Source organism: Cyclopterus lumpus, chromosome 16 (genome assembly GCF_009769545.1).
Source record: "Cyclopterus lumpus isolate fCycLum1 chromosome 16, fCycLum1.pri, whole genome shotgun sequence".
NCBI classification, from domain to species: domain Eukaryota; kingdom Metazoa; phylum Chordata; class Actinopteri; order Perciformes; family Cyclopteridae; genus Cyclopterus; species Cyclopterus lumpus.
Window position 1 is genome coordinate 14877451 of NC_046981.1, and position 25871 is coordinate 14903321.

Consider the following 25871-nt stretch of genomic DNA (forward strand, 5'->3'; position numbering starts at 1 on the left):
TGTGAAAGAGTCTCTGGCACATGTCTTGAGTTACTCAGTGCTGGAAAGGTTATATTCTTGAGTGATCCAGAGACTTAGCATGTCCCATTCTCCAATCATCACTCTCTCAAGTAACAGGTGCTGCAGAAGGCTGGCTGCTTGCACCACTCTTTTGGCTCATGCCTGTAAATATGACTTTAGCCGAGAGGTGTCAATGACATCAAGTCATTAAGTGTTAAGAAGTAAATCAACCTACTGGTGGGGAAGAGAGTCTGCAGTGTTTCCCAATTAGGAGGTGATACATATGCCTCTGTCCTTGCTTTTTGTTTAATCAATGCCAGGGAAATTGTTATGATTAGAAAGGGAACTCCCTTTCTTTTCTGAATTTGAGTCTTTAGGGTTGAGAAATTCTGCATTCTGTGACTCATTTGGCATCGACAGGCTTCGACAGATGCCCTCGTTTTCAAGCGGCTCTAGTAAACTTCATTTGGTTCAAGAAATGTCACATTGATAAACATGTTGTACTTAGGCACTCTGTTTTCCTCCATTTCACTGTGCAGCTTCTCACAAGATAAGGTGTCTTATTACTTATTATTACATTGACTGGAAATCAATTTGGATTTTTGTTGTACCCGTGTTTAGAAATAAAATGAAAAAATTGATTATTGTTATTGTTTTCATCTATATAATATTATATTATATCATACACATTTTATAATATCATTAAACAAATACTTCAATTGTTTTGGGTCAGTCCAGTTAAATGGAAAATAGTGAAATATAAAATAATTTGTTCTCTTTTGATTTATACTTTAACACAACATGTAATGTAGCTTGCTGGAATGTTCAGACGCACCAAATGGCATCATCCTCAGTGTGATTCAGAGCCATAACCAACTCAACAGCCAAATATGGTTCTATTTTTCTTTATTGAGCTGCGAGGGAGGACCTCCCATTGCTCAGATCCTAACATGTTCTGTGTGTCCTCTTCACACAAGAGCTGTAAATACAGGCAGCATATGACACTATCTAAAAACGATCTCTGTACCAAATATGACAAAGACCTTCAGTGTGAGTGTGTGTTGCATTTCTCAGTGAGCCAACGGTTTACTCCACTGTATTTTCAAAGGATAAACATGCTCAATTCATCATCCAAGTCCAAATACAGCCTGAAATGCTATGACCCTGAAGTGTTTGTGGTTTTTAGTCATGAGACTAGATCGTCAGATTAAAGACATTTCTGATACTTGAAGAAACTTGAATGCACGTAGTTTAGGGAAAACAATATATCCTTGTTGCATTCGGTAAGAAATTAATGTTGCTGCTTGAGTATGTGTTAATGTGATAATAGCAATGTAATGATATTCTCTCACTATTGTAAACACTTATTATTATTATAGTTGGGAAATAAGCTTCTTGCTGAGAGTTAGATGACAATTACGATAAATATGACTCTAGCCTGCCTCTGGTGACGGAATTAAAAGTACATGTTGCGATTTCTATATTTCTTGGATTGGCAAAGTGCAGCAGGTCCATCATTAGAAATTATGGACAATGGGCTTTAAAACCGATCCCACTACAGCAGGTTGTGTTACATATTCTGCATAGCTCCTCACCTTTGCCACGTTCATCTTCTCCTGTCATATTTTTGGCCATTGCCTCTCTATTCCTTTCAATTTCTGGTTCTCTCTGTACCCTGGCATTTCTTTTTTGTGACTCAGATTCTTGGCGAGCCCTTTTGACGAGGCTTGTCATAACCATGCGGATGCTAGGCTTCGGAAAAGTCAGATAGTAAAAGTAAAACTGCGACTTGTTGTTTTTACACCTCAGTTTTTTCTGTTTAAACAAACAATATATAATATGTTAATTTTTCAGCTATAGAGGTGCAGGTAGGCAGATGTTGTTACTTTTGGACAGTTTCTAGTTGTAATGCTAAGCTAAACAAAGCTAACAGACATATCATGCATCTCTCAGCAAAAAAGCAAATAAGCATACCCAAAAGGTCAAAGTATTCCCTTCATGTTATCTACCTGTAACAACCCGTCTGTCTCACTCCTACTTTCTTTATTCAGCAGGTCCTGATATTAGCAGATCTGTTGTCACACACAGTCAAGAACCTGCATCCGTCGAATTTCAATCTACAAGTCTGCATTTTAGTGCTTCCCAAGAACAAGACACATGCTTGTGAGCTCAGGCACTCACTGAGAGGAAACCATCTTCCAATAGCAGGTTCCCTGCTGCCCTGACAGCCCACCCTAAGCTTCATGGGTTGAACCACCAGAAGTTCGACAATCTCCTCTCTAGTCTTTCCTCCTCTTCATCCTCTGTGTAACAACCCTGTCCTACAACCCCGCGCTGTCTATTCCCTTTGCCAGTACTACCCCCAGTGCGATGGCTTGTTGCGCCTCAGGCTTATTTGGACTTGCAACCGCAGCGTTACCCTCCACGACACAGACTTGCTGACGCGGCAACCACTAGAGTGAAAGAATCAGAGAGGCAGAGGGGAGGAAAGGGAGAGACAGACGGGGAAAGACAGCAGCACCACAGGAGTGAGGAGGGCTCATCTGTCCCAGCAGCAGAGGGATCCACCTGTCCCACAGGAAGGGGGCCCCCCCACCTGATCCATCTGGTGGCAGGGGGGGACCCTGCGTGGCCAGGAAGGCAACAGGGACTATGCAGCTGGGACTGGTGGCGCTGGCAATGGTCTTCCTCGGCTCCATGGGTCACAGCGATGCTCTCAAGCTCTCCAAGGCGAGAAGGCAGAGACGGGGTGAGTTCTCTCTTTCTCAGTTAGTTTTTTCCTTTTTCTTCCTCTTCAGCTCTGCTGCCTTCTCGTTTCTGCGGTCAAAGCGGTGGAAGTCTTGTAAACATTTAACGAGCAAAGTAAAGGTAACATCTTGTTTATTGTCCCATCATTCTTATTTGTTTTTATTAGAAGGGTGCTAGGTTCAGTGTTTCCCCTGAATGGCTCATCTTTCTTCCTCTTTTTCAGGATTATGCCCCTCTCAGTTTATGTAAAAACCTTTATGCGTATTAGGATTGTTTATAGAAGGGGCTTTTGATAGATTCGCCCTCAAAGCCATCACTCTTTTTCTGTTTGGCTCTGTGGGCATATATTGGAATGAGTACCGGACAGTTCTAAGCTCTCTGAATTGGACCGTGCTGCCCGTGTTGTTGTAAGCATTTTTCTGACCTCAAGCAACCACTGAGATGGTGCTCAGCCCAACTTGCAGTATATCTCTCGCCTTAGAGCCTCAGTGCGTGCTGGTGTTACCGTCAGCTTTGAAATAAGTCTTCCTTTACACACAAGGAGCTTTCAGCCAATGCCAAGCTCAGCCCAACCTCTGCGAACCAGAATTTGTATAATGTCATGCAGTAACAGATGTGGTTTTATTAAAATCACACATGCTGGGAAGGAAGAAGTGTCGTTTGTCATAGAAATGTAATATTTTTTTAAGTATATACACATGTACATGGAGCTGCAATGCTGTCACAGTTTGTCATGTGCCATTGTAATAGGGACAGAAGGATTAGGGTGATTCACCATATATATGTGCCCTCTACAGCGTCACAGTCAGTTGAAGCTTTTTCCTCTCCAGATATGGAAGTGGTTTGAAATGTTCACCTCTGTTATACAGCCCGTACATCTTTAATGTCATCAAATTTCTCTCTCAATGATTTTCGTGCCATGCAGAAATCGTGTCATGCACGTCTCACAAACAGTTAACGACACCACATTGTCTGATTCATGCACTTCCTTCTGTGTTGGTTAAAGATTACTCCCCATGGCCTTCATGAGTTTTTCTTCATTTATGAGAGTGTGCAACAAGACCTGGCTATAATTGCTGCATTTGAGGTTAACGCAACTCACGCATGATGTAATCTGTTCATGGGAGAACCCTTTTAACGTCTTTACCATCCGACTTATCTCTGGGAGGCAGATGGATTGCTGTGTGACAGTATGTATATTTAGAGCTGATACAGACCAGGAATGTGAATCATTTCTGACGACTGTGATTTTGTCTCTGAATGGCTCCTAGAAAAAGGATGTGCACTTTGACACATTTTTCCTAGAAATGATTTAGATTAATGGTTGTGTGTATCGGAACAGTTGATACAGTCTGGGATTACGAGGATGTGAAGTAAATGCATCTACATTTTCAGACTTAGGACAGGGTGATACTTGCTGTTTGGTACTACTATACATGTAGTATTTGATTCTTGGTCATGTCCCTCATTATTGCAGTTGTTTGATGCCCAGATCATTTCTGACTCACCCCACTAGAGGCCTTGTCTGATTGTTAGTTGCCTTATTTTTGACCGTCTTTTGCTGATTTTAACCGGGTCTTGCAAAATTGTCAGCTCCAATTAGCCTGATTTCTCCAAATGAAAATCTGTTAAGGATCTTCGGCTAGCATTTGAAGTAAACAGTGAGTAACTGTTCAAACAAAGATGTTTGGCCTGGCCCCCGGTTAGATGAAGCTGAAGCATTAACTCAAACTTGTTGGAGCGATAAAGCACTGGCAGGTTTATGGCTGACCCTGTGGAGATGCCAGCTGAATATTAAAGTTCTCCAATGTTTTTCAGAATGTTAACAAAAGTCGTTTTTATATATATAATATTAGGAATATGATTTTTAATATGGAAAAAGTGTTTTTAAATGCAATAGTACACCATGCAGCCTTAAATGAATACTTCACCCCCATAATGTCCATTTGTTTATCAATTAATCACCCTCCGTTACCTTAAATTCTTGAAGAAAACGTTGTCTTTCTCACATGCCTCCACGGGGAATGTAGAATCCCAAAACTGAAAAAAGTTTCCAAGTCTCATTTATCCAGCTCTTTGCTTCCAAACTGCCCAAACACCTGCATTTCTGTTATGATATACAAATGATCATTTTGGCAATGAAGTATTTCCTGAAACTGACTGTTCCTTTCTCTCTGTTTATTATGTTTATGTTTCCACAGTTAGTACTGAGGGGCCACCATCTTGCCCCAAAGGCTGTGACCGATGCTCTGAGTATAACGGCTGCATTAAATGTCGGCCGAAGCTCTTCATCTTCCTGGAGCGCAATGACATCCGTCAGATAGGCGTGTGCCTCGCCTCCTGCCCCATGGGATACTTTGGTATGAGGAACCCAGAAGGCAACAACAGATGCACCCGAGAGTTTTGCTTTGTGTTGTAGACATTTGACCAAGTTATAGATACACATCTGTAAACTTCCAAATGCATGCAGGCTCGAACTCACTCACTGGCAACTCTATAAAAATCCCCACAGCTGATGTCAAATCAAGCCTTCAGAAGTGTAAACGATCTGTTTGTCTTTGGCACATCATCTCTTCTTTGTGTACAATATGGAGGTATTTGTAGAGGGATACCCTGCTAGTTTCTTTGACTTATTGGTATGTTTCCACTTTGCTGCACCAGTTTGTGTGTTTAACACACACCTAAAATACACATGCATAGAATATTGATTTACTAATTGGCACTCTTTATTCTCTGAAGTGATTTCAATGCTTACGAGTGAATATAAATGACCACTTGATGAAATCCTTCTGTTGTTGCTACTCATCCTGGTGCGAAATGCACACACATAGCCTCTGGAGGAATGTTTAATTACAGTGATCTTCATTATGGTGAGAGGCACATTTGGCTAATTTGGAAAGTGGTTGAAAGATGACTACACTCACAGGAATTACCAAAGTTACTGAGTTGGTTCTGGTGGCACTGGTCCCGTACTTTTAGCTGAGGAATGCCAGCACCTTAGTCTGTTTCCCATTGCGTGTGGGCAGAAAACACCATCGGAAAAGAATCCCAACAAAAACATCTCAAGTGAATTGTTTTATTTGACCCTCATGTCCAAAGTTCATGCCAGATCTCAACCAATGTGCGATACTTTCACTTTTACACATATTTAGTTTTGGTATACCCTTTACTAACTGTATCATAAGCAATCTGTATAATCTCTGAAGTAACTGTGGAAACTTTTTTCTTTGAACTAAAATGATCATCCTTTGCAAAGTACAACATGTATTACCTCAATAATTAACTACAAATATCAAAGTGTAATAATATTCATGGCTAGTTAGGCAGCTACTGTACTGCACAGCAGCCTATTTGTGATGTTCTGCTATGGCAAGAAAAAGGCAGGGTATTCTTGTCTTTATCTGTTTTTCTTTAATAATACCTGTCAGAAGTGCTAAATATTTTTTCTCTGAAGCAGATGCTCACAAGTCATTATGTCAAGTCCAAGTCTCTTTTGGTTGTAATGAGCGTTCTATCACCTGCTGCAAGACATCCGGCCTGCTTAGAACACTACAGCTATATCTAAGGAATTCAAAGCATGTAGGCTCCAGTGTTTTAGTGAAGACCAACTCAACTGAGACCAAGACCGAAACAAGACCAAGACTTTGAGGGGTTGAGACCAAGTCAAGTCCATGACCAGACAGTGCGAGTCCTACATTGCATGAAACACTTAAGATATAATGTGGAACATGCAAACCAAACTGATCGAAAGAAATATGGATTCTTCTACATTCATGTCTGTTATTGCTATATATACAGTCGGCGTAAAGGTGCACAGAGTCTTGATAAAGTAATTATGTAAAGGAATTTGACTTTTTTTCTACGAGCAAATAAATACAAACAAACAGGAGCTAAAATCAACATTTTATAAAAATGAGATATTGATATGTCAATAACACATATATATTAGTGTATATAACCCAGTGACTCTTAAATAGTTGTAAACTCTCTTCACCCGATACAGTTCTTTACAAATATAATTAATTTTCCAAAAAAAGACACAAAACACAAAATAATCAAAGGGTAAAATTAATTTGAAATTCAATTCAATTCAAATTTTCTTTAGATATCACAATATATATATATATATATATATATATATATATATATATATATATATATATAATCATTATTATCGATAAGATAGTGTGAGAGGGAATACAATTCAGCTCAGACATTTTCATTGTTGAGTCGTGTCCTGAGTCCAAGTCAATTGTCTCAAGCCTTTTGTTTCAAGTCACTATGTGTGCAATTTAGTGCTAAATGCGAAGATATTTTTTTTAACTTTTATCAAAATATTGGATAATTTGTTGCGGAGAGGTCTGAATTTCCCCCAGCAAATTCTTTTTGGAGGCCCTTGGTTATTATCTAATCATCTGACTTCATACATACCATTCCGGAATGTCTTGTTCTTAACATTTGTTTTACATTATAGGGCTTCAAACATCAGTACTGTCAAATGTTGTTGTCAAGGGCTTAAAAATAGTAATTGGGAGCGTGAGGAAAGAACCCAGTTAGGATTCAGTGCTAGGTCATTTCTGACCTCGGGATGGACCAGCTGTAGACATTCTGACTGGAAGTTTAGTAGACACGAATAAAGTAAGTCGAGTTCTGAATACATGCCATAAATAAAAAATATTGACAGGAACTTACAGATTTCCATCTTTCTCGACTGTTTTTCATGAGAATAAGGATGTGCCTTTCAAGTTCAGGCCAGAGCTTTTTGGGGTCTTTGAAAATGTCTGTTTTTTATCCTCCTGTGCTTGTAATTATCCAAATTTCAATAAGTTTGTTCTTTATTGGAGAGATTGTAATGAGTCTGCGGTGTGCAGACACTTTTGAGAAACCTTCAGCTTTCCATAAACAAGGCCTGTGGTGCATGTGTTTTTGAGAGAAGAAGAGTGTTACTCTCCTTTAAATAGACACTGTGTTGCTAAAATGGTAATAAAATCGCTCAGAGAAAATAAAATCCAAGTTTCTCTTGTTTTCAGCCAACAATGCACTGAACTTTCCATTAAAATAGATTTCCACTGTCTCTAGAACAAGATAAAGGATCTGAAGCTAACAAAATGAAAACAGACACAATGTGACTTCCACTGATTTGATGCTCTCATTTGATCCTCTCTTTTTGTCTTTCAGAATGTAAAATAGACAATTGTGAAGCGTGTTTCAATCGCAATTTTTGCACAAAATGTAAGGAGGGCTTGTATTCACACAGTGGGCGGTGTTATGTCAGCTGCCCTCCAGGCCAGCGCACCGCCAATGAGTCCATGGAGTGTGTTGGTGAGTGACCTTTGACCTTTTAACCGTTTACTCATTTCAAAACTTTAGCCATAGCATTTCTTAATGTTCCTAAAATGAACTAGCGTTATTATTTGTTCTTTTCATCTTTCCTTTCTGTTCTTTTCTTTTTGTTCTTTTAAATTTGTAGAAGATTAGAAGTTAGAAGATATATCAACGTAACCCTAAAAACTAGCTTTTGTTGTGAGCGCAGTATACTTAATAGCCAAATGGTTTGGTACATTTTTAGGTTCATAGCAATCCTCTCAATCTGTTCCTCTCAAGTAAAAAAATGTTTACAGATTTGGAAATGACTTAAAGTTATTATTCTGAGCTAAAACTGCTGCGCTGTAAAAAGCATCCGTGAAGCCTGTGAAACAAATGTGTGATGTGGGCGCTGTGGAACATTCACTCCTACCGTCGTCCCATTTCGTATCCAGGTCAGCGTCCTGAAGAGTGTGAACTGGGCGAGTGGAGTCAATGGGGTTCCTGTATGAAGAAGAACAAAACATGTGGATTTAAGAAAGGCTCGCATTCTCGAGCACGCGTACCCCTTCTGCAGGTCCACAGCCCAGTCACCTCCCCGGCCTTTGCACCCTCACAGCCTTGTGCTCCACAGACAGAGAGGAGGAAGTGCACTGTGACCAAGACGTCGTGCGTGCGAGGTAAACACAAATACAAACACTGGCGAAAACCGAGACATTGAAGTGAAAAGGACATGGAGTCAGAACTAATTAAACAGTACACGGTTATCACAGATAAATCGGGTGACAGCACTCGATCAAGCAATAAAGTCCATGTGCTTCATGAAACACCTCCACCAGTTAATATGATGACAGATGGAACCATTACTCAACATCCAAAGGCCTGCATTCCTGTCAGCGTCAGTCTGTTGATTGGGTTTGGTTTGGCTGAGCTCACAGAAGGATACAGAATCTCTTGACTTCGCGACGTGTAAATAATAAACACAATCTACGAGCCAAGCAGATGAAGGGAGGGCATTACGCACTGCGAAGCTGGACGAGGATCAGAGCTAGAAAGAGCTGTTTGTTCTGACGACCGTTGAAGCGTGAGGTTTACACCACCATGACACGTTTGCTTGGGCTCTTATCATCCACACAGCAGCTTGCCCTCCAGCAGGTTAACAGTCAATGGCCATCATCAACTTTCACAACAGCTTATTAGTCACTCTTGGCCTCGTACGCAGCTAATAAATGACAGATCTGGCCAATAGGTCTGGAGTTTATTGGTAGAAGAGTGCAACAAAAACAACAATTGTAACTTTTTGTCCTTAATAGTGAGGAAATATTTACAGGCAGATGTGTTAGGATGTTAAACCGTTCCACACAAATTGTTGTTATACAAACCTACACTCATTTGCAAGGACTGTGAGAGTTGTAAACAAGCTGTATTTAAAGCCGTTATTGGACGGTGGCACACTTTGGGGATTTTGGGCACAGCAGCCACATTGCGCAACTATATTTGCAGAGTGTTGGCAACTGTACAGATGTTGCAACATGTAACAGATTGCCTGATTTGCCTGCATCAGCCTGCGAGAAAACACGTAGGAGGCTTGAATATTCAAGCGCCATCCTCTACTCTGGAACAGATCCTATAAGGCTCTATAGAGTTGAAATAATCGAACACGATCTGACATTGTCCCATATAAATCTGTGGTCATGTCCGGAGCGAAGGAGGCTGGCGTGGCTTGTAATTGCTCGGTGAGGAGCAGGATCATCATTGGACTGGCTGTGACCGCACAATTTGAGAAATGAGAAGCAAATTTACTCCGTCCGACGCCTGCATCCTGGAAAGAATGTTTTCCATGAGTTCAGAGGAATACTTATGAGTGAAATATTATAAACTGCTCTAAATTTGGAGCAAAGGTAGGTCATATCAGAAAGGCGAGGACGAGTGATGAGTCATGGAAGCTTTTTGGATCATGAAGAAATTGACTGCGGATGTCATAGATTTTTTTATCCTGTCTTTCCTCTATTCTGCCACAATTGACTTTTGTATGAAAATAAGACACATACTACTGCCACAACGCACAGGAATACATTTTCCTCAGTGAGATAATTAATGGTTGATGGTATCATGACTCCGGTGAAGCAGTTCAGCTGTGGATTCATCTGTGAGAGTTGGCTGGCAGGCTGGCTATATAAAACACAGGGGGCAGACATTGTATAACATTAGTGATTTAGTGGTCTGCAGAGGTCACGCTTTGTGTTGATTTGGCCGCAACGTTTTCCCCCTTTTCCGGATGCTCCACAAAAGAGTCTCACGCGAAAACTGAATTTGCTGGATGTGTTATTGCATTTGTCAGGCTAAATTGTTTAGCTTGGATGGAGAGGAGGTACAATCAGGGCTGTCATAAACTGATGGAGTCCCCCACTCTTGGCTCCATTTGTGATTTGTTAGGAGGAGTAATTAAGTGCTTACACAGTGAGCACATCAGCTCAGATGCGTGAGTGTGTGAGAGGACTCTTCACTCAGGCTTCACTCTCGGTCATTGTGCCTCATTGATAGACATTTAAACTATTACGGCTTCCATATGAAGTGCTTGTGTGAATGGTGGCCATAGAAACCTCAGCAGGGGTCCATTATTTCAAGACAACACATGACTGATAAACATGCTAGACATCATCTTCTATGATTTGACCACCAAATGACATCACCAGTGTTGTTTTCATGATTTTGGCACTAATGGAGCTTGAAAAAGGTGAGTTATTCCTGTCTGTGCACTACTGTGTGGGACGGAGCCTCCACGTATTCAGTTGGAAGTGAAGCACTTGTATTACGTGTCCACATTCATTCATTCATCCATCACATTCTAATGATTTTCACTGGCTATGTTGAAACACCATTTGGTGAAATTTGAAAAACATTTTGGACTTTTTGTTTTTCTACTATACGCTTAAACCAAAGAGTCATAACTGTTTGTACAACAAGTTTAAAAATGCTGCTAGAGAAATAAACACAGACCTTCAGTTATTACTGCACAGCAGTATACAAACATGGTGGCGCCATAAGCTCAGCTCTTGTCAACTGCGTAGTGAACACTGTCCAGCCCTTGGCATGTGTTCACTCAGATTCCAGGATGTGCAGAGACTCTCAACGCACAAGTCCATAACAAACATCCTCCAGCGTAACTACACTCCCTCAGATATATAAATACTTTTGAGTGCAGCCTAAACAATAGCCATCTGACACTAGACGCAACGTCCATTTCCACTTTCTGACTGCTCTCCACGTCCTTATGGGCCATTATTGGGCCCTCAACAATGTTTAAGTCATTATGCCAGAAGTGATTTTAAAGTGATTTATGTGACAGAAAATGGTGTCACTTGACTGTCACGAGTGCTCTTACAGTCTTATGTGCTGCGTTTTAAAATCAGCAGCACAACTAAGCTCTTTATTCTCTTTAATGGGTTACATGTAAGATAACCACACTGTGATGCGTGTTTGTATTTGGAGAGCAATTATACTCTTAAATGTGTGACAGGTGTGGATCCTGATGCAAAAGTACCAGCAATTTGCAGATGTGTTGGGGTCGGGGGGGGGGGAGGTCGGGGGTGTGTGTAGGGGGGGGGGGGGGGGGGGGGGGGGGCGTCCTCTAAGTGTATTTCGTGAAACAAGGAAGTGGTTAGCTGTTGAAATATAAATGAAGAGCCTGCAGTCACGTGAGCGGCTGTCTTAGGCTGAATTTAGGCCCAGTGGTGCTTTTAGCTAAGTGCTAATATCAGTATGCTAGCATGCACTGTGGACAATGGCCCCTTCCCCACTTCCTACCCCCCGACTTCAGGTGCCCTTGCTTTGAACGCACCCATCTGACCCCGGCCTTCATTTCGATCTCAAATACACACCTCTTAAGGGGGCTGCATCTGGCACGTTTGTGACACTTTTGCTGTGACAAAATGTGTCGACAGACACAGACATTCAAACACCTGGCAAAGTTAAACAAATAAACACTTCTGTGGTAGTTTCTAATACAACAGGACCACCTTTTGCCATGATGATGCAAACACAGACTCAAGTTAAAAAAAACAATACCAGCGGCTGATAATTAGCACTGAACACAAAGTAAAGTACAACTGTGGCTGATGGAAGTGTTTACTAGTTCATAAACTAGAGTAAGTTTGATCTGATGGTGGCACGAGAGAAAAGAGGCTAAGGCATCACCGGCGTTATAACAATTCATCCTGAGGGGAATAGTAATAGTTGCCAAGACATTTCCCTCTAAAACACAATGTGGACCTCATGGTGGCGCGAGAGGAGAAGTCGGGGGATTATCAAAGTGGTTAGGATTTAGCATCTGGGGACCATGAATGTCGGTGCAAAACATCATGACATCATCATCATCCAACAGTTTTGAGATATGTCCGTCCACAGCCGTGGACAGATTGACCATCTGAAGTGGCTAAAAACGACTGGCTTCCAAATGTTTAGATATATTGTTTTATTTTATCCTGTTAGGTTTGCTTATTATGTGTTGATTGATTGTGGCACACTTGTCGCCGCTGTACTAAACATATCATTATGTTGCCATTTAATAATTCTGGACTAGATGTGCATGGTTCACACACATGGTTGTTTTGCCTTTATTAGAAACCACATAATCACAACCACAAGCCCTGATCCAACACCCATCCCTTATTATCCACTCTCATCCCTCAGGAATCCATGTTTTTCATTTTGTTTAGCCAAGCGGAGGCACTTCTAGATACAACATCTGGTGATGACAGATATCCTGCAGGAATTTATTTGAGAAATGGTATTAAACGTAAACAATATTTTCTATGCATTGTCATTTCAGACAGGAAGAGTAAGGCAGACCGACAAGATGATACAAACAGGAGAGAGAGGGAGAATGCACGCGGGCGAGGACGAGAAGGCAAAGATGGCAGTAGAGGAGGAGAAGGAGGAGGAGGAGGAGGAGGAGGAGTAGGAGGAGGAGGAGGAGGAGGAGGAGGAGGGGGGAAGAGGCGAAAAGGGCAGAGCAGGACCACCACTGCTCCCACCATCGCAACCAGCTCTGCCAGCTAAACTCCATCACCTGCTGGATGGGGCTGAGAAAAAAGAAAGAACAACAGAGACAATGTCTCATCCAGCAGCACCAGCCATAGACAAAGTGATGAAGGAACGGATTAATGCTGCTATGCATTGTAGAAGATGCAAAGACAACTGGAGAATTGCTGCAACACAAAAGGCTTCACTGTGCTTTTTGAATAGATGAACATATCTGGAAGATACTGGTGTCTTAGTGTTGTTCAGAAAGACTTGAGGATGTTCACTCTACCGTGAGGGATCACTGTTGGACTGCAAAGCCTCGATGAAGACGTAGTTTGTGTCATGAATGCAACCATCTCACTTCTTGAACTAAGAACAGATTCCTGTGCAGCATTCAAGCTGGAAGTCTGATAAGGAACGAAGGGTCTCTAGTCTCCTCTGGTCTATGATGTACTATGTTCCAGTCCGATTTCAATCACAATCTGTTCTTCATTTGTATTTTATGTTTGTGAGAAGTAGCAGATGGGTTTTCTCAACAGCCGCTACACGTGAAAGAATAGTATGAAGTCTTTGTACCTTTATTTCCTTTATTGTGAGATGAAACAAAAAAGAAAAGGCACTGGAAGTCATTTGTGGTTGTTGAGGACAAAAGGTCTACTCTACAGTGTATTATTTCAAAGAGGAAATTTGTAACAAAAGAAGCCGAAGAGAAGATTGAAGAGAATTACTGGCTCATTTTCTTCTCCGCTGTCTTGACACAAACTTATGCCATTCGATATCTTAGTTGTTTAAATGTTGCCGTTTGTATCAGAAAATAACTCACAGAAAACAAGGAATAAAAATATGAGTATTTGCATGTGTACAAGGTTGCTTGTGCGTGCCTTTGTGCATGCAAACGTGTGTGTGTCTGTGTGTGTGTGTGTGTGCGCGCGTTTGACTCTACCTAAAGTCTGGGTGTTTGTGTACTTTGTATGCATTTCTGCACGGAATCAAGTTGTTTGTCAACGGAACTTAGTTGTTTGTACATGTGTGTTTATGTTTGCACATATGTGATAAAATTGGTCTCATAGATTGAAGGAATAGGTTCTGGAAAACACGAGGAGGGAAATGTAAATTAAATGCACAGTGATATATCAAATATGCAGTAACTACAAGCCACTGACTATAATATAATATATCAACTTATCAGCTGCCCAGTAATCGTGTCTGTTTGCAACAGGGTCTGAACATTTTGCACAACTATGTTTCCTACTGCTCAAGAACAATCATAGCATTTTACACATTTGTACTCCAAAAGCTTAATGACGTTACAGACCCAGAGAAAAGTTGTTGTTTTTTTACCTAGAACTTTTTTCATTGGGTCTGTTTGCTTTACACAAGATATTAGTTTCAGGAGAAGTCACACGCTACATTATTCCTTCATACTATGGATTGTGATACTGAATATTTCAAACTGTGTTTATCATTAAAGTATTAGAATCATCATGTATAGCTTATTCTGTGAAAGCCTAAATAAAGATCAGATGAAGCTGATTGGAACTTCAGTCAGACACTGATTTTGCTCTTAGTTGGTTTGATTTCAGTTAGAATGATTTTGTCTGCAACTGATCCAACATTTATTCATCCAGTTGACTCTTAATGTATTCTATACTAGTCTCACGTATACACTTGTGTTCATGTACGACACGTTTTATACACAGAAGGACAAATTCACTGTTTTACAATTTGGGTTATATTTTTATATTTTTGCTAATTATTTCTATTGGTTATCGTAACATTGCACCTGCTACGTTAAATGTCCCATATTGTCGAAATGTGAGGTTTGCTGTATATTATCCCTCTTATGGCACGGTACTTACTAAAGAAAGCAATGATTTGACGCAAACATATTTCTTTGAAAATGATTGTATTGATTAAAACTAAATATGTTTTTGCTTCCACTGAAAAATAAATAGTTCTCTCGCTGTGTGCAGTGTTCCAAACTGTGTGCAAAGCAACGTTAATAACAGGGCTTTTTCAAGAGGGGGGCTCAAAGACAGAGTGACTACAGGTATATACGGACACACTTTAAGCATGTAAAAATGTTCTGGTAGGAACCCAAAATACAAAATATGAATCTGAAAATATGCATCATAACCCTCCTTTAAAAACCTAGATTAGGTCGGCTAATCCGATGCCGCAACACAGGGACACAATCATACAGGTTTTATGCTCAGGTTGGCCAGACTTTTTGGAGGAAAATAAAAAGTAGAAAATGTTAATACATTTTTTAGTTGTCATTGGCCTTATTGGGATTATTACCAACATTTTAGGTTCACTCGTGGTTCTACCGCCAAATGAAATAACTTAAATAATCTGGATTAATTTGTTTGCAATATGTTCGATTACTGGTGTTGCCCTGTTCTCAAATGTCAGAAATTATTATTAAAAGTTATAATCAATAGAATTACGGCCCAAACTATTAAATTAAGACCCAAGTGGCACTTGGGAGTTAGTGCCACAATATGTTATTGATGAAACAATTACAGTTATCATTCATTTGCATATCAGACTAAGCCAACACATGACAAGGGAACTTTAATCTCAATAAATCAGGACAATTTATGATAGTTTTGTGTGTCATTTCACTCTAGGTCTGCCATCATAATCCTATGGGGGAAGTTTGAACTACTAAGTACTCATATATTATTCTCTGACCTGAACACAATCAAAACCTCAAAGAAGAACGATAAACAAAGTCTGCTGGGTATACGATGCTATCTATCAGCCGAGAGCTCTCAGTAGTTATGGTATGGTCTTCCTCACGCTACAGGAGGCCATCTTGGGAAGTGGAGGAGCTGAGATGATGCTATGGTCCCGATCCCCGGCCAAATGCTGGCGCCTGGGCAGGGGTCGTAAAAGCAAAGACAGAAATAAAAACTAATGGTGTGTCATAGCCAGAAGGGAGGGGGGTATACCATGCCTTGGCCCGACAACAAAACAGCCGTTTCTCATTACCAAAAGGGAGGGGTGGTAGAGTATGCACCGTAAATTACACATGCATCGCTCTTCCTGACCATAAATTCTTACCCTGGCTCCATTGGACGGAGCTCTCTCTCACCTCCCACTCTCTCTCTCTTTCACTCTGTTGTTCCCCATACCCATGTTTTCCAAGAGAAATGAATGGTCAATCTTTGGAGTAAAACGGTACCCTGGATTTGCCAAGATCCTTAACACTGGATGATTTCATTACTTTAGTTTGGCCTTTAAGCCCAGACCCCAGGGAGAGCATCACGTCAGTAGGGAACACCCAGTCCATGTCTGCATGACTTAAACGTGGAATCTCTAATCCAAATGTAAAAGAACGGGTACCCCCACTGTACCACAACTCATAATCACGGCCCAATATCACTCTCAAAAGGATTCACCGGTCTTTAAATACCAGTAGAATTACAACTAAATCTAAAACCTTCTCTAATCTGTTCATGGTTTGGGAAACAAAATAATGTCAACGTCTTCATCATGGCGCTAGCTCAGGTGTTATCATGTGACCTTAGTGAGGAACATTGACTAATTGATGCAGTTGAAAGCTCCAGAAATAGTAAGTGGGCCTGAGAGTTGAGTTTCAAGGTTGCTTTTATTGTCGACCAACATCATCCAGGAATAAAGGAATTGCTGCTGCAGCAGAGAGACGTCAAAAAAAAAAAAAGAAAAACACCTATTCCTCCCTGTTACCAACAGTATGAGTGAGACATATTGTTCAAAAGATCAAAGATAAACCTCTGTGGTTTTATACCAGTATTGCTTTTAAAACAGGAAAAAAAGCAAAAGAAGAAAAACACTCATTTTCAAGGATGATCATTTAAAAACTCACAAAATACTGATTTTGCTCAGCGAAGTACTACTTCAGCTGAAACATAATTTTGCAGAAATTATGTATTGATTCCTCAGAATAATCCACAGAGGTCAATCTAAAGTATTCATAAGGACATTTGTCCCTCACAGAGGTCTGTGAAAGATCTTAAACAATAAGGGTTTATTCCTGGAAAGATATTTTGCAGTTGAGATATTCAAATGTAACGGTTCAATGCAGCAAGGACCTGTACACCTCAAGTGGCCTGTTTTGGGACATCACTAGATATATCAAAACACTGATAAATAACCCCATGAGGTTATTTATGAGTGATAATGCTTTAAACTCTTATTCTGATTTCTATGAATTGCTTCCGCCACATTTTATTCAAAATGCATGTGAACACACGTTGAATAAGAGGGTTGGGCTACGTGAGGCCACTGGAGTCTCGTACTGAGTCACCATTGACTGCCAGCAGCATCTACAGGACCTTCCCTCCCAGTGCAGTGGTGTCCAGCTCTTTCAAGATGAGCCTGCAATCTTGTTTGCAATCCCACGGATCCATGGCCATTTCCATCTCTGAAGCTCCACAACCATCATCTCTCTATGACTCGAGAAACATATCAGTGTTGTACATCAACACTGACAGTCTGATATGTTTGATCAGCAACATATATATATATATAAAAGTGGGGCTGCTAAATCAAAATCAGCAGGGCCAACGCGGGAGGCCGGCTCACCAGCATCAGACACCTCCAGGTCCAATGGACCCTATGAGACGTGAAGTCACAACGACTCCGGGGAGGAAGCAGAGTTAATAAGGTGCAATGGAGAGATGTAAATTCATCCATAAGGAGAGAGAGAAGAGGAGAGAGGTGCTCAGTGTATCCTAAAACATCCCCCAGCAGCCTATAAGCCTATAGCAGCATATCAAGGGGCTGGACCAGGGCAAACCTGATTCAGCCCTAACTATAAGCACTATCAAACAGGAAAGTCTTAAGTCTTTTCTTGAATGAGGTGACTGTGTCTGCCTCCCGGACTGAAAGTGGAAGCTGGTTCCATAAAAGAGGAGCTTGATAACTGAAGGCTCTGGCTCCCATCCTACTTTTTAGGACTCTAGGAACCACAAGTAGCCCTGCATTTAGTGAGCGCAGCTCTCTAGTGGGGCAATATGGTACTACAAGCTCCTTAAGATATGATGGTGCATCACCAATCAAGGCTTTGTAGGTGAGGAGAAGAATTTTAAATGTGATTCTTGATTTTACAGGGAGCCAGTGCAGAGCAGCTAATACAGGAGTAATGTGATCTCTTTTCTTAGTTTTTGTGAGTACACGAGCTGCAGCATTCTGGATCAACTGGAGGGATTTAAGAGACTTATTAGAGCAGCCTGATAATAAGGAGTTGCAGTAATCTAGTCTGGAAGTAACAAACGCGTGAACCAGCTTTTCTGCATCTTTTTGAGACAAGATGTGCCTGATTTTTGAAATGTTACGTAGATGAAAAAATGCAGTCCTTGAGATTTGCTTAACGTGGGAGTTAAAGGACAAGTCTCGGTCAAAGATAACGCCAAGATTCTTTACAGTGGTGTTGGATGCCAGGGCAATGCCATCTACAGAAACCACATCACCAGATAATTGATCTCTGAGGTGTTCAGGGCCCAGTAAAATAACTTCAGTTTTGTCTGAGTTTAACATCAGGAAGTTGCAGGTCATCCATGTTTTTATGTCTTTAAGACATTCTTGAAGTCTAGCGAGCTGGTTGGTCTCCTCTGGTTTGATCGCTAGATATTATTGAGTATCATCTGCATAGCAATGAAAGTTTATGAATTGTTTCCTGATAATGTTGCCCAAAGGAAGCATATATAAGGTAAATAAAATTGGTCCAAGCACAGAACCTTGTGGAACTCCGTGAACCACAACCGTGAACCACAACTCTGGCAAACCAGCGTTCAATGCTCAGTATCAATGCCAGATGTTCAGGTATCACTGAATTGATGCAGTATCATCATCTGTAGCTGACCCTTGCTGCAGAAGGAATAAAGGAAAGGTAGGATTTCCCAGGTATGATGTATTAAGCTTTTTTTTTAGTGTACTATCAAGTGGAAAACCGGAGGTATGCATGAGACAAGCAAACTGATATTTAGTTTCTAATTACCAAGCTTGATTGAACCCAAATGTGTCTGAGGCTCAGGAAAAGGCAACACACTCCTGATGCAGGAGATCACCAGTTTAGAATATGCTTGTAGAATGGTAGTTATGGTAGAAATTATACTTGATCTGTACTGCCACCTTTTGGAACTAATCAGTACTACATGGGGGGAAATAACATCATTTAGATTTGGATGTGTGTGTTTCTGTGAACATGCCTATAAGAGAAAGAAGATGCTGCAACTGACTGTGCTGTGAATTATTTTACACAATATATATTTGGTGTAGTTGTACTTTGTAATTATTTTCACATGCATACATATATTACATACATACATACATACATATATACATACATACATACATACATACATACATACATACATACATACATACATACATACATACATACATATATTACGTACATGCAACTGATCTTAAATATTGGCAGCCAAATGTGAATTAATATTTTGAGTTTATTATTATATTTTAAGGAATTGAATCAAAATGTCATTTTATTTTCACAATAACATCTTGTAGATTGTGGTGAAACCTTTAGTAGTATGTAATTGCAATGAAAGAAATGACCACAAGAGGGGGCCATGAACTGGTGTTCTTGTTGAACGTTGCATGACGGATGTGTGACTTTCTGCCCTAAACATCATTCTACACACATATTAAAAAGTTCTGTGAGTGTTTTATGGCAATATGAGCTTGAAGTAAAATCCTCTCTGTCAGGCAGGTGTTTGCTATTCGTGACGTTGATGAGGAGGATGAATAAATGTATGAATTATCAATGTCAAGGTATTTATATCTATAAACTGTCCTCTTGACACACATCATCTTGATAATCTGCCTGTCCGAGTAAATCTCTTGAAATGATAGACGTACGTACGCCCTCTTCTCTTTCACTCCATCAAAATTCAACTCTTATACAAGCTCTCTTTTCATATCTAATCATATCGCTCCTTCACACAGAGCTGGAGCGCTTATCTGCTTCTTTTTCAATGCTAAATCTTTCTTGACGTTTTGAATTACATCACGGTCGGTCCACTCCTCAAACCTTTTGCATTCCAAACATCTCGGCTCCAAACAACTGTTCCAATGGAGCTGCCAGCAGCATGGAGCTGTAGCTATATAGGGCTGCTGCAAGCAATATTACAGTGAGACTATCTTTATTATATCTATATTTCCTTAACTGCTGCCACACTTTTGTTCAAACATTTCAAGTAAACAAATACATATTCTAGTTTTCAAACTAAGCTGAAAGCAAAAAAGAAGATGTAATAATCCGCTGACGCAAATTGCTCACCTCTCCAGGAACAAAGAAACGTTTACTGTAAACTGTACATTCGAGGCATTATATTTATATTTCTTTATATTAATTTATCACATTACTACGCTCCCACATTAATAGTCTGCTTTAGTTCCAAAGGCACTTAAAAACCTTTAAGAGCATACGGGATGAGGGAGAAAAATGCAACAGAACATTTTGCACTGTAGAATGTGTGAAATGACACATGGGTGTGAAATCCAAATACAATGCATGTATTGTCTAATTGTCTGAAGGGAACATTTACTGCACATTTATCAACATGAGATGGTTTTTAAACACAAACTTTTCTTCTAGTTGTAGTGTTTCTTTTTGTATTTACATTCAGGGTTATAAATTTGGTCAGTTACTGAGGTGTCACATGAGACTTATGAGAATAGTAAACTGTCCATCAACTAAGATGTTGTCCCAACTTGCAGTTGACATCGGTCATCCTTAAAAAAGGAGGGATTTTTACCAGAGGTTGGATCAGAGCGCAACTCACAACTCCTTGACCTTACTTACTTACTTGACCTAAATGGGCGTGAATGGAGAGGACGAGAGCTCGGGCCAAGCCACAGAGGCAGACTCCAAACCTCGCCAACGAGCACCAGCCCTGTGAGCGTCAGCTTGGGACACAGATGTATGTTGTTGTTGTTTTCTTCCCTTTCTCCATGCACAGCTCATCGGCCTTCAGTGCACATGAGCCGCTACAGCTGCTCTGCTGAGGAGTCCGTATGCTCTGTTGTGGTACGCTACAATAGGAGCAGAACACATTGAGACAACACATATCACTAGTAGATGAAGAGTCTCCCTTGGTGATCTCTGGGAATAGAAAAGATAAACAAGAATAAGAGTTGTCCATCCATATGATGTTCATTGTCTTAGTTCAGCGTATTAGTGTTCAAACATTTGCAAATTAGCCCCGAAACACAAAGTACAGTTGAGGCCGGTGGTCAGTGGCTCCTACTCTGCCCTCGAGCGTCAGTTTAGGAATGAGTTTCCACTCATATCGTGTCTTTTCAAAATAAATGTCTGTTTTCACAGGCTACAAAACCACTTGGTTAGATTTAGGAAAAGAGCACGGTTGATGTTAAGTTGACTGACTAGCAACATCACTACTAAGTGGCTACACACTCACATGAATAGCAAATGACGGGACATTAACCTTTACTTTTTGTTTGTTGGGTTTTACATTGAGTTCAAAGTCGCCGAGGAGCACTGACCAACCGGCGGTATGCGACGAGTTGTGAGACGGGGTTGGTTGGGTCATTAGTCATTAGTCATTAGTCATTAGTCTGGTCATATACCAAATATTAGACACATTGACATTTTAACTTGATGACGATGTTAGAGGAGAAGTCAGGGGATCAATGAAGTCATAGAGATTCATCCTCTGGGAAACATGAATGTCTTTGTCACTGAGCAGAGAAAGAGGACAGGACCAGGTCTTATCATAGGACAAATTGATCTTTAATATACATTAGATGCTGTGTTGCTGCAGATGCTTGAGCAAGAAAGCATTTCTAAGACGATGTGTAATCACTGAAGATGACAAAGAACCGTACTTGTTATTCTAACGCCAATAAATTAGGGCTCCAACAGATAGGTTAATATAATCTTTAATATTCCAACACCAGACGTATCTCTGGGTTTTCTGTTTGTTTCTGTTTTCTTGTTTGTGTAATTTAATGTTGTAGTCTATTGAAATAAAGGTGATCACTTGAATAACACAATCAAATATTCTCACTATGACTTGACTTGATCTGATATTTAGACATCCAATATACAGTATGAAATGTTTACTCTATGCCATTTGAGAGATAAAAGAGACTGAGTTTTAACAGAACGATGATGAACTATGAATATTTTCCATGGTGGAACATGGAGGCTGCCATAGCTGTCCAGAGACAGAGTTGAACCCTCTGGTTTCTTCCTGCTCTCCCCTGGCCTGTGTCATTACTCAGTGTGGCGTTAGGTGTCCACTTGACAAAGTGTACTGGTCCACCGCACTCACGTCTGTCATATGTAACCTCAGCAGACGTGGGTTAACCCCAAATGTTTGAGGGATTAAACTTTCATTGGTAATTCAGCATACCTCAGTGACTACTTGTTTGCTACTGGAGAAGCTGGAAGATGGTGATACAGAGTCGGAATGAAATGAAGTTACAACGCATGACAGTTCATGGTTTCACTCACATATTGAAAATGTTCCATTGGATAAGCAACAGGGAACAAAAACAGTTGCAAAGACCAGTTTAAAGACACATAGTGATGGATCAATCATGTATTCTATTTATTTAAATATTGGGTGTTTCGTTAAATAAATTCATTATTTGAATAATTCTAAAATACAGTTATTTTCTTGATTTTTAACTTCAGTCAAGTTTGGAAAGTCAAAGAAAAGCTAGAACTCTGGTAGGAACCCGAGAGGTTTATGGATCAATGTGTTTGAGTTTGTGACCTAAAATTACAGCTCATTTTGATGCTTTGCTACTTCAGAAAATATGTTCTGAGATTTTGGAGGTACTGAGGTGATAGCATATTAACAATGTTAATCGGCATTGAAACAGAAGGCACATTTAGAGACAATTGGTGTAAAGGTCCTGCACACGCACGCACGCACGCATGCACGCACTCACACACACACACACACACACACACACACACACACACACACACACCACAGACCACACACGACACACACTTTCACTTACTGTTGGCTACTTGCGCCTCTGCTCATTTTTCTATTGAGGAATGCTGGGAATTATCTGAGGTCACCAATTACAATGACAAGGTGGTCCGAAGAGGTGCAAAATCAAAACATTGAAATGAATTGTTATTTTTAGTTAACCTCTCAATTTTGACTTCCCATATGTGATCACATCTCCTTGTAGACCGGCCACCTGGAGAGGAAGAATCTGTACATTTTCTTCAAGCATCAGTTCAATTAGGTTTGTCATAAATACCGAGATACTCTAAAATCAATTCAATATAAATGTGTAAATATAAAAGTGCTTCAAAGTAAACACCAACATGATTAATTATGTAAGTCAGAAGCCATTAATCGCCATAAATGGATGCAAATAATAAAAATGTTCACACTGCAAAATCTTTAAAAAAAGTCTTCGAGGTATGTTTGACTTGACCCTGAAACCCACAACTCAATTGACATGGTGTCTATATGAACCACAGACCTTCTGTAAAGATTGTCTTTATCATTTTATATATTTTTTCTTTAAAATGCATAGTATGAACCGCGACAATCTGTCATCCAATTCATCCAAGAGAACATAAGCGATGCCTCGAATTTGTATATGTTCAGCAAGCAAAGCTATGAGCTCCTAGTGTCTTGCTCAGGAAGTTAAGTGCCCTTCAGCAGTGAAGTTAAACTTTGTGATTCAGGCTGATAAGACAAGTTAAATTTCACACGCAATATAAACTTTGACATGATTCAAATAAACGGAGCCGTGTTTAGTTTGTGAACTGCACCCGGGTCTCTCTGTAGTAGAAATGTTAAATGACATCACTGGCAGACAGCCTGACATGTTATATCAACTATAGATGGCTGAGGAGGTGCGGCTAGGTCTACTAGGTCTTACATGTCATGTTCAGAGCCTAAATACAAGTAATGCTGTTTGTTTTTGTATCAATGGTTGACGTTTTAGTGAAATGTTCAAATGTGTGGGCCTAATATCTTTTGTGTGAAGAGGTCAACCTCTTGTGAGACGCAAGCAATGCCGGGATTTGCACACCTTGAGTAAATAGAAAAGTGGCACTTTCTCAGACATGTTCTGTTTCTCGGGACTTCTTGGTAAACTTGGGTGACAGCGATAACAAAGATACGGGACGCATTCATCGAGAAAGTGGGTCAGAGGGAGCACGTTGTTGCTGAGTATCAGAAAGGCAGATTTCAGATAGTAATAGATGTAAAAGTTGAACGTTGGCGCGGAGTGCTTGTACCTTATGATACAGTAAACGTCTCTTCTTCTGACCCTTCCTGCTAGCCGCCACCTCCTTCCAATAAATCTAAAGGGGGCCGTGTGTGGAGCCCCCCAGTGAAAGTGCCATGGAGCAACTCCTTCTCTTTCTCGCTCCCACACTCTTTTCTCTCCCACTTCCACCACCAGTCCCCCACCCCCTTCTCCCTCCCTCGTGCAGCTACGAGTTTTTCCATTTCCTTTTTTGGTGAAAATATCTCAAACGCTGGCAGGGAGGAGGACATTTCACCAACTCCGGCAGGAGATTGTGTCTGGCGGTCGGTGTGTGTGTGTGTTCTTCATCGCAGCAATGAAACAGTCGACTCAGCATAAACAACGGTGTTTTCTATATACACACACACACGTTCAGGCACAAACACACAGAGACACACGTCTTTTGCTCTGTGTCTCTCTCTCATACACACACATACAAATATCTTAAGCCTAGAGACACACACAAACGCTTTACTGTCTTTTATTACACACACACACATGGTTTCTCTCGCTAACACTTTCTCACAGATTTATGTCCGTACCCGGTGAACTCTGTTTTTTTTCTCTCAAACACACACACACACACACACACACACACACACACACACACACACACACCGACCGAAAGCTAAATAGGTAATCGATAATTCACTGTAACCAAAAATACACACAGAATATAAACATGTACATTTATTTATTAAGTCCTCGCAAATAAAAATAACCATTTAGCCGTATCAATTATTATCTTTCTTTTCTTTTCTTCTTTTTTTTTTACAGTAAGTTCAAACTGTTATTGCCTCAATGTTGTATTTTCCATCTTAAAATGTATTTTTGCCAACTCTGACTCACTCAAAAAGCTGAAATTATGAAATACAGATATTTTTGTACCTACTAACTTTTCACATACATGTTACAAACTGACAATGAAAAACAGAACACTAACAGTGTTTAGAGCAACACAATAATGACTGATGCAATACACAACGACATTTCATTTCAGCTTCTTGGGGTTAAATGCTGGCTCCTTGAGCAACGGTGCTAAAAAAAAATAATAAACATTCATTACAACAAATGAAAAAGACAGAAATAAGATGAATATGTATGTGTCATTGCAAAGTTCAACACAAGCAGATACAGATAACAAGAAAAGTGGTCTGTGTGCCATGTTTTTTAGTTGTGTTTTAATGTGCACATAACATGGTAGCAAGAGAATATCTTATCAAAAGTGCAAAGGACTTTAATGATCATAACTACCATAAACTGACTACCTCACTGAAAGCATAATTAGCAAAGCTTTTCCACATTTTGGCTTTGTTTTTACTCTCTGGCATATTCTAACTAAAATGCTTAAAACTGCAGTTATAAGAACATTAAAAGAGACAAACAGTATCTCCACCATACTTTGAAATAAGACTGTGAGGTTTACATACTATACTGTAATAGTGTTCTGCCTGTCCTCCCCAGAGTCTGATCTCTACCTGAAGTGGCAACTATTTTATATAAAATATGACAGATCTTTTTGCAAAGTG

At 40.2% G+C, this 25871-nt stretch overlaps 1 protein-coding gene across 1 annotated transcript; it reads left to right on the plus strand.

Annotated features, from left to right (window-relative positions):
• Positions 1–2057: 2057 nt before the first annotated feature.
• Positions 2058–14951, plus strand: rspo1 (R-spondin 1). Its single transcript, XM_034554517.1, has 5 exons — positions 2058–2749; positions 4950–5144; positions 7927–8070; positions 8508–8732; positions 12884–14951. The coding sequence occupies exons 1-5, from the start codon at positions 2653–2655 to the stop codon at positions 13111–13113; spliced, it is 891 nt and encodes a 296-aa protein (XP_034410408.1). The 5' UTR covers positions 2058–2652; the 3' UTR covers positions 13114–14951.
• Positions 14952–25871: the final 10920 nt, after the last annotated feature.

What these genes read in the sequence shown, in the direction of transcription:
- rspo1 (XM_034554517.1), top strand. Translation starts at nt 2,653, where the DNA reads ATGCAGCTGGGACTGGTGGCGCTGGCAATGGTCTTCCTCGGCTCCATG. An exon ending in TGAGTCCATGGAGTGTGTTG is followed by an intron (nt 8,071 to 8,507) that starts GTGAGTGACCTT and finishes TTTCGTATCCAG; the next exon opens with GTCAGCGTCCTGAAGAGTGT. An exon ending in CAAGACGTCGTGCGTGCGAG is followed by an intron (nt 8,733 to 12,883) that starts GTAAACACAAAT and finishes TTGTCATTTCAG; the next exon opens with ACAGGAAGAGTAAGGCAGAC.